We start from the raw sequence: 10,274 nt of genomic DNA on the forward strand, positions 1-10,274 counted from the left end.
CAATGTATTCTACACACTGGACCTTAAAGTCAATAATACAAGTTGTGTGTTTTTGTGTTCAAAGTTCATCGATCTCAAAAGTCACACACACACACACACACACACACACACAGCTTCCAGCACTCACACTAATAAAGACTTGTTACACTGTGATGTAAATCAGATCGCCTCATGTAAAATTTGATGTTGCAGAAGTTAAAGAGATTCAAAGTTTTTATCAAGTTTTTATTGCTGAGATTCAGATGCAGTGAACAAACAACAACAGTGACTGGTTGATCAGTGTTGTAACTTCATTGTCCCCTGATGAACCTGGTTTCCATGGAGACGCCGTTAACTCAGATCTTGTGAAAACAGACAAAGAGAGAAAGTCGGTATTTAAATAAAAAGCATTTTCCCTTTGCTAGCGTTGACATGATCATGCCAGGCCAGTAGGTGGTGATAATGTGTCACGTCAAACACCATAGAAGAACATAGTGAGATAGAAGCACATTGAGCGTCTTTGTTACCAGGTTGTTGTCTGTCTGTCTGTCTGTCCGTCCGTCCGTCCGTCCGTCCGTCCGTCCGTCTGTCCGTCTGTCTGTCTGTCTGTCTGTCTGTCTGTCTGTCTGTCTGTCTGTCTGTCTGTCCGTCTGCCCGTCCGTCCGTCCGTCCGTCCGTCCGTCCGTCCGTCTGTCTGTCTGTCTGTCTGTCTGTCTGTCCGTCCGCCTGTCTGTCTGTCTGTCTGTCTGTTCTAGGTGCAGTTTAAATGCAAGATTTTTAAAGTCTGAAGTTTAACTACTCAGATAAAATAAAACTGCTTCAGTCTTTCTGTGAACCTGAGGTGGAGAGTGTGAGGCTTTTACCTTCATCATCACCATAGTCACCATCATCATCGTAATCATCATAATCATCAGCATCTTCATCAGCTTCTTCATCAGCTTCTTCGTCATTATCATCATCATCATCATCATCGACAGCATCTTGGTTTTGTGACATAACCTTCACCAAGTCGTTTTTCAAGTCGTTCCTGTGCATGACCCCCAGACACTCCATGGTCACCTCCACTGCTGTCTTGGGACTGTGATCGATGGGGTAGTGCTGCACCAACAGATCCACCATCTTCAGCCGGTCCGCGCCGTCCAGTTCACATTGTGGGATAACACTGAGTTCTCTCATCTGCCACCGGAATCTCCTGAATTCCTCTAATCCCAGTTGTTCCAGAGTTTGGAGAATACGTTCTACGGTTTGATCCATTGTTCCTTAACCTGTGAAGATCAGAGGACATTGTCATCTCTCTGTTTTTATGGAACAAACGATTGATTCTCTAATGTGAACATGTGCAGTATCTGAGATAAACCTCTGAGAAAAGGCTGGAATATAGGCAAGGCAAGGGAAATTATTACTACCGTGTCTAATTCAAATTCAATAATCACCCTTTATTCAAAGGTGACATACTCTGCTCATTTCCAGGTTCTAATCTGTGTTTTTACTAGAAACTGTTTTCATGGTAAAGTTCCCAAAAAAACCTATATCCTGTATTTCTCACGAGGCCATTTCTGAAATCTGAAAAGTTTTAGAGCCTGTAGCTTTAAGCCCCGCCTTCCAAAAAAGCCCATTCTGCTTGTATTGGCCCTGAATCAAGCTGTCAATCAAGTTAGAGCGTGGGTGTTTACTGTGACCAAGGGGAATTCCAATGTAGGATGCGCCATGAACTGCTAGGGCAAGGCAAGACGTGGCATTACTTGATTTATGATGATAACACATTCAATGAATCTATGGAATATTACATCATAAAATACATTTATTGCAAATTAATGATAGAAAATGGACCTTAGTTCCTTAATCTTAGAATGTGTCAGTGAGTCTTGTCTCCTTGTTTCTCTTTGTCTTTTGTTCCCTGTTGAAAAGCAAACAAACCAGGGAACTGTACGGAAGTTGTGGTGGCAGTAAATAATGATTTCAGCGATTATACTCAAACAGCAAATACTGGCTGTTATTATCGCCCGATTCCCATCGATGTCTCAAAAGTAATTAAAAAGTAAAACAGTTGTGAAACACTCACCGAGCTGCACTGTCTAGGCGTGTCTGAACAGTAAGGGGAAGAGTCTAAGAGAAACTCTGAAGCAGATCAAGTGTGTGTCTGTTAAATTATTCCCCAAATTAAAAGCTTAAGAGTCTTAACGTTCCATCATGAGACATGGGAAAAATAATTATCATTTGTTTATGCTTCAGCGAATCTGGATATTGGTCAGGGAACTTCTTAATTTCACCAGTTATTATGAATTTTCATTAAAGCTATCAGAATATTTTGGAGTAATCTAGTGGTGAGTTTGTAGATGTCAACGCTCCCTTGCTAACCCGTCCCTTTTGGGGAGAATGTACAGAAGCTACGGTGGCCTTCAAGGACAAGAAGCTATAGTTACTTAAAGATGGCATCATCCACCACTGCCTCAAGTCTTTCCACAATATCAAGTGATGAGGTGAAGATGTATTTAGTTATTTATTCTATAGTACTTCTTCTTCTTGGTCTTCCAACAGGTGCATTTCCCCAGGACGCCCACTACACATAAAAACCTGTAAGGCCGTTAAGTTTGTCCGTTCTGTGCTACTGTAGAAACATGGCGGTGCAACATGGCGGCCTCAGCACCCCGCTCCTATGTAGATATAAAAGGTCATTCTAAGGCCATAAAAAACACTTTAATTTTCAAACCAACAACCTCACACTCAACACACCCACCGAGTGTGAAGTAAACACACACAAACACACACACACACACACACACACACACACACACACACACACACACACACACACACACACACACACACACACACACACACACACACACACACACACTAACATTTATACCACATATACCTCCATTGAAATGTTTTGGTGAAAGGCTATTCCCACATATCAGAGATATACACATTATACTCCGATTTTTTGCCCCTGATGAAAAAAAAAATCAGCATTTATGAATTGCTACCACAGCGACTGGCTATCACATACAATCAACATGAAGGGTTGCTAAGGCATTCTGTGCCGTTGCTCAGGTGATGTCGTTAATTCCACCATCCCTTATTATTCCCTTGTTTGTGTGTGTGTGTGTGTGTGTCTGTGTGTGTGTCTATGTGTGTGTGTGTGTGTGTGTGTGTGTGTGTGTGTGTGTGCGTGTGTGTGTGTGTGTGTGTGTGTGTGTGTGTGTGTGTGTAAGTGTGTGTGTGTGTGTGTGTGTGTATTAGGAGATAGCACAATTCTAAATGAAGTCAGACCACCTGTTTAACTCACTTCATTTCTCTGTCAGTCTGAGGAAAATATGAAAATATGAATCGCTTTTTATGCAGTTTGGTTGATTCGTTTGTTATTTTTTGAAATTGAGAAAACAATTGGATGAGGTAATGGGATATTCATGTTGCTATAGGCGATGAGTCTTTTTGTCTCTCGCTACCCACATGATCGTACACACAAATACACTGCGAGCTCTGATAGTGTATAACCCTCTATTTTCCAAAGAGGTTCAATTTTAGAAAATTATATCTATATATTTACAGCTCCGGAAAAAACTTAAGAGACCAGTCTGGATTTTTCTTAAATCTTCATCTCTAGATAACTTATTGAAAAAGGTCTTAATGACAAAAAATGTATTGGAATTTGGTAGAAATGTTGTCAGTAGTTTATATTATAAAACCAAAAATGTTCATTCTACTCAAACATACGCCTATAATAATAAATAATAAAACAGGAGACACTGAACATTTGGAGTGGTCTCTTAATTTTTTTCCGGAGCTGTATGTATCCTCCCATTCCCTATAAAATATTCATTTGACCAGTTTTTCCTTCACATGAGTTCATTGTCAGAATCTAATTATTCCAAATTCCAAATTCAGCCCAAGATATTTATTGTATTAAACCTGCAGTGTGTAGAATTTTGGGTTTTATTTCCTAGCATATTTTGTAGAAAGTAATTATAATATCCATAAGTACATTTAATTTAGTGCATAATAGCTGAAAAAAAAATTTAATAATTTTTTTTCCCCTTAGAAAGGGTTTCATATATGTCCATATTTCTGCATATTTTGGACCAAGGCCTAGTGCCGCCATCTTGAAAGTGTCATAGTTGGAATGTCATCAGGTGCATTGTTTAAAATTTAGAATTGTTCTTGTCCTTGAAGGCCATTGTAGCTTCTGTTATTATTCGAAAGGGTTGGGGTTACCCAGGGAGTGTTGCATTCTAGAACTTTGTAGAACTTTAATTAATTAATTATTTAATTAATTTGTATGTTTTTCAGTTCAAGATTTTTATCTCTGGATGTTGGATTGCTAATTCATGGTTAGCCCTGCAATGTGATAAATGTCAAGTATTTAAATTATTCTGTTGGTTTTTATGTTGGTGGAATAAAAAATAACAATTCTGTACAAAATGGACCTCTGTTTTTCACAGCAAATATACATTAGCCCCTTGCAGACATTTTTGATTATACTTGATATTCTTTTGCCTTATATTTTTCAACCACATCTCAACATTGTTAGATGATGGCAACACACATTTGCTACGTGTGTTAGAAACATTAAAAAATAATAACTAGAAGGATTTTAAAGAACTGTTGCATTGCCTGTTTCAAGACGTGTGCCTGTGTTAAATCTTAAAACATATCCTCCCATTCACTATGAAATATTAATTCTCCCAGTTTCTCCTTCACATTGGGTTCCACTGTCAGAATCTAATTATAATACCCATCTTGGTCTCATAAAGGAAAGCATTCATGGAATTTATTTGAGCAAAATTGGATTAAATGGACCTTCCTGGTAAAATAATAAATAAAAAATCTCTATTTATAATAGAAGATTTTATCCATTTAATTTAATAAACCTCTCAGACTGAAAGCCTTGAAAGAAGTCTAGAAAATGGACCCTGTTTTTTTCCCTATCGAATGAATAGTTCATATGCCCTTCCTTTTCTATCAAAATACTCCTTCTATACTACATAGGAAAAGCAATGTTAGACGAGAAACAATTGGCAACAGGTATGTAAACAAAGGGGGGCCCACCGTAGCTAGCTGACATGCCCGTTTACAGAGCCTAGGCTGTATATTAAGACTGTCTTTTCTTCACTAAACACACATTACCTAAAGTTAGCTGATCATGAGGAGATATTCACTGAATTTGCCCAAAAGTGATTTTAACAACAGGCGTTCTCCAGAATCACTGACTCCACCTTTAACTGTTCATGTAAGCATACTGACTGACATCCCTTGTTTGGTTACTAATAATGGATTGGATTTATATAGCGCTTTTCTAGGCACTCAAAGCGCTTTACAGGGTTCCAGGTTGCATTCATTCACAAACAGTCATACCGGTGGCAGAAGCGTGGCTGCCATTCAGCGCCTACGGCCCCTCTGACCACCACCTCAAACATACAGCAGTCATACGCATTCACACGAGGCAAGGTGGGTGAAGTGTCTTGCTCAGGGACACAACAACCGTGACACAAGTGGCAGGACGGGAATCGAACCACCAACCCTTCGATCATTGGCCGACCCGCTCTACCACCTGAGCCACAGTAGCCGACACAAAACTAATAGCACTGCGTCCACTTAATCAACAACCTGTTTCATCTCCTTCATACATTCAGATGATGTAATCCATTGATAAACTTTCCTCTGTGCTGTCGGAGCTTTGAGAGATTCCATTCAGTTTGAAAGATTTCGACAAACCAGCGTCTGAAACACTCATTCCCTCGGATCACGTCGATACAATTGAGTTTCCAGCAGTTCATTTTCCATCTCTCTATCGAGGCGGCCATTGATTTCATTTCAATAGAGAGACAGGAGTATAATAACAGAAGCTCCTTAGTATAGGCTTCACAACAAAACAAAAAAAAATATTATTATTATTATTTCTTTTTTTGCTCCTAGCAGCAAAGCCTTGTCTTAAAATCCATTATCATGCAAATGTACACTCTCACACTAGCCCTGCGTTCCAATCCCCATACTTCCATACTATTTAATATTTAATATGCCAGAAAAAGATTTAGGATGTCCCAATACATGCACGTCAATTGTAGTATGCTGAAAATACATAATTGCCCCCACTAACTCCAATAGCATTTTGGAGTATTCGTCTTTATTCTTGACATTTCTCTACATAATGAAAAAAAATCTTCCTTATCTGATTTTTTTTTCTCTCCTGTGGCCCTAAAACTCTTCTGTACTTTAGTATGTAGCGTAGTAAAAAGAAAAAGTATGTGATTTGGAACGCAGGGTGTGTGTCTGATTGTATGTGTCACCTCCGTTTTGCACGTTCTATCTCATAATTGCCACAAACAACCAAAAATTGTCAGTATCAACACGTTCTCGGCGGCTTTATTTTCTCACACTCACAGTCTATTATAAACCACTGTTTGCAGTAAGACTAACATCTTTGAATTATTCATGAAAATGTGTGTTTTTTTTAGTCCTAAATCAGTTTTTTCATGTGCTGGAAAACTGTCATGGCGCATTTAATTTCTAACTGCAGCTTCTCTAGAAAAAACACGAAGAGGTTTGACCTTAACGGAGCAAATCTTTTTGCCATTTGGATCAAAACAAGTATGAGTATGTTTTCTCTTTTAGCAGATTCCTTGCAGTGTTTTGCAGGCATTAGTGAAATGCCAAGAAAAAATAACTTCACAATAGAAGTAAGTGAGAAAGTAACGTTTATTTATATTGCGCCTTGTTAAAAATAACAAGATTACACTATACAAACACAAGTATTATAAAACTAAAAGTAAAATCACGTATTAACACTGGATTTTTTTCAGCACAAACGCAGTACAGACAGGTAGCGGATCGTGAGGAGATATTCACTGATTTTGGCATAAAGTGATTTTGACAACAAGCGTTCTCCAGAATCACTGACTGCACCTTTAAGATTAAAGCGGCAGCCATAGTATAACGGCTGGACAGGGAGGACACAGGCGCAGAGACAGTACCAGTTTAAGAGGGTTTCTTTAGAAGGAATCTGGGGTTTTGGGCCGGGCTCCGGAGTGGGCTGGCAGGCATGGGGGTCCAGGAGGAAGAGCCAAGGGGAGGATCCGGGGAGACGAGCAGAGGCAGGCAAGAGCAGGCAGGCAGAGGGGTCCAGGGAGGGAGAGCTGGCTGACGAGGGCTGGAGCTGGTGGCTGGAGTCAGGCTGGGAGACTGTGGCAAAAAAAGAACAGAATTTAGCAACAAGCTAAATGCAGGCGGAACTACAAAAGGTCTAAGGTGGCTGGAGAGTTACTGACTGGGTAACAGAGTTTACAATCTGGCAGTGTCTGGAAGGTAGGGCCGGGTATATGAAGAGCAGTTGATTGTTGATTGATGGCAGCTGTGAATGCTGGTAACTGACTCTCCAGCACACCTGACTCCAACCCTGCAATTAGACCAGAACACAGACAAGGGTAAAGGGGAAAAAACAACACAAGGGCTAGAGGCCCAAGCAGGATCATGACACATAGTTTGGGTACATTAACCAAATGTTGGAATACATTTGTTTTCAGTTGTTTCATAAATTGTCACTTGATTCAAGAGATGGCAGATTTAAAGGGAGGGCATTCCAAAAGCTTGGGAGCAACAGTTAAAAAGCACGGTCCCATATGGTTTAAAAATGTGAAAAAAGAGGTTGCTCATTTCTCTCTCTCTCTCTCTCTCTCTCTCTCTATCTCTCTCTATCTCTCTCTCTGCACTATACACCATATAAGTTCAACAGTTTTTATATCAGGCTCACTGAGACCTGGCCTATAAATCCACAGAGAGAGAGAGAGAGAGAGAGAGAGAGAGAGAGAGAGGGAGAGAGGCACACATTTAAGAGTTTCTTGATAGTACTCCCTCGCTACAATAAACTCAGATCAACACAAAGCGAATGTGAAAGATTCTTCCAAAAGCCAGAAAGCATTAGGACTCAAACCTTGTGATATCATCAGTAATACAGTGTGTAGCTCCTGGATCTACAGAGCCTCATAGACAGTGAATTGGAACTGAGATAGTGGAGTTGAATGAGTGGCAGAGCTGCAGCTTTCAGTGTTATTTTCAGGTGATATGAGAGAAAATCTGACAATACAGCTGAAGAATGAAGCAGGAGGATGGAAAACTAATAAATAATGGACTCACACGGTATTTTACATATCATATCTTGACTCTAATGCTTTTTAATGTTGTTAAGGAGAGGGAAAATGAACTGTTAGCAACACTTTACAATAAGCTAGCACAACAAAAAAAACTTGTGTAGTAGGTAACACACACAAAACGTAAGTGTAAAGCCCAGTTCAGACCAAAGATTCGCCTTGCAACTGCTTGCGACGAGACGGTTTTAGAACGTCGCGGGGGATGAATCGCAGCGGTGTGAACTGCTGGTTGCAGCGCGTTGCAAGGCGTCGCAGAAGATTCAACATGTCAAATCGCAAAGGTCCAGTTTTAGAGCGTCCAGGCCAGCTCGTTGCGAGAAGTTGCAGTTGCATCTCGTTGCAAGGCGAATCTTTGGTCTGAACTGGGCTTAAAGGGACACTGTGTAACATTTTAAGTAATTTATTAGCTAAAATCAATATCCTCATTCATAAATATGTCCTCATTGGTGTAAAATCACCTCTGCCAATAATCTGAATTATCCTCCTGAGCGGAGAATAACAAATATTAATATTACATTTTGTACATTGAGCAGGCAAGTCTTATGGAGGAATCCATGTTTTTGGAATGTCATCAGGTGCATTGTTTAAAATTTAGAATTGTTCTTGTCCTTGAAGGCCACTGTAGCTTCTGTTATTATTCAAAAGGGGTGGGGTTACCCCTGGAGCGTTGCATTCTAGAACTTTCTTGATGATGTCATATTACACAGTGCCCCTTTAAGGTAGCACAAAACATTTTTTAGTAAGTAATACATTATCTATGTAGTAGGTACTACAATGTTGTGTACCGTATTGTAAAGTGTTACCAAACTGTTTAATATAAAGACATCAGTATTCAGATATTCACTTGTCTTGTAACACTGATTCCTACTTCACCAATTCTGAGGTACTTGACAATCTTTGAAGACCTTACAAGTTGATATTTTTCCTCGACTAAACCAAGTTAACTTTACACTCCTAAACTTCCTCATTGTCTCCTTTTTTTTTAGCCAAAAGCTTTTGTGCACGGCAGCAGCATGTCATTAAACACACCGCGGTGACTTGATAACGAGACAGCCTTTGTCTTAGGCTGTAGGTATATAGCGCCCTGTGTATGGAGCCCTGTGCAGTGCTGGGTGAAATTAGACCTCTCTGATTTTGGCAAATCACAGGAGGGAAGCCATTTTAATTAGGTTAGCAGTTAACCCGGTTTCCACACAGCCCCATGAAATCCAACGCTGTACTTTTCCCTGTTAGCAGTTCATGAGGTGTGTGTGGCTATATGCATCTCAAGAATGATTTTACAATATTTGAATATTATATCTAACATTGTCCCCAAAAAGTGTTATGACCCCAGTTCTCTATGTGTGTGAAATATATGTACTCAGTTTCTCAGAGCATTTATATATACTAAACAATCATTTTTCTTTTCTGTCTCGACTGCAGTGGGGTAAAGTCTTCAAAGAAAAAAATCATGGCATTCTTTGACACAAGCCAGCATGTACTAGATCAGCAAATGCACTGATTTCCCAGATGAGTTTGCAGAAAAAGTGTGAACCTGAAGGTGGGGAATACACACACACACACACACACACACACACACACACACACACACACACACACACACACACACACACACACACACACATATATAAACACACACACACACACACACACACACATATACACACACACACACACACACACACACACACTCACACACACACACACACACACAGACACACACACACACACTGTCAAGTAATCTGAATCCCTAACTGCTCCTCACCACTTCTGGAACAAAGCCATGATAATGCTTTGTACCCAGTAGGCCTCATGTAGCCCCAAAGGAAAAGGGTCTGCCTTTCATCGCAAGATGCCCGGAACCTCCTGTACAGGGGTAACTACAACTCCGCGATCTAACAACACACACACACACACACACACACACACACACATACACACACACACACACACACACACACACACACACACACACACACACACACACACACACATACATACACATTTAGGCCAGTGTTGGTCCAGTTTTACAATCCTAAAATGTGTGTATTGTCAATATAAATCCCGCTGGTCCCCCACCAGCTTCTATATTAAAGTAGGCTGCTCCACACACACACACACACACACACACACACACACACACACACA

The 10,274-nt window shown here is 40.2% G+C and overlaps 1 protein-coding gene across 3 annotated transcripts; it reads right to left on the minus strand.

Annotated features, from left to right (window-relative positions):
- Positions 1-211: 211 nt before the first annotated feature.
- Positions 212-2,103, minus strand: LOC307262465 (uncharacterized protein). Of its 3 annotated transcripts, XM_080043352.1 has the most exons (4): positions 2,042-2,103; positions 1,810-1,876; positions 843-1,244; positions 212-341 (listed from the first exon to the last, which is right to left on the minus strand). In XM_080043352.1, the coding sequence occupies exons 3-4, from the start codon at positions 1,231-1,233 to the stop codon at positions 331-333; spliced, it is 402 nt and encodes a 133-aa protein (XP_079899478.1). In that variant the 5' UTR covers positions 1,234-1,244; positions 1,810-1,876; positions 2,042-2,103; the 3' UTR covers positions 212-330. The 3 variants fall into 3 exon arrangements, with proteins under 3 accessions (XP_079899478.1, XP_079899480.1, XP_079899479.1); XM_080043354.1 differs by lacking the exon at positions 1,810-1,876 and having other exon boundaries at positions 2,042-2,090; XM_080043353.1 differs by lacking the exon at positions 2,042-2,103 and having other exon boundaries at positions 1,810-2,028.
- Between the last annotated feature and the right edge of the window lie 8,171 nt (positions 2,104-10,274).

This window comes from Ammodytes marinus (genome assembly GCF_949987685.1).
Source record: "Ammodytes marinus genome assembly, chromosome: 16".
NCBI classification, from domain to species: Eukaryota; Metazoa; Chordata; class Actinopteri; order Uranoscopiformes; family Ammodytidae; genus Ammodytes; species Ammodytes marinus.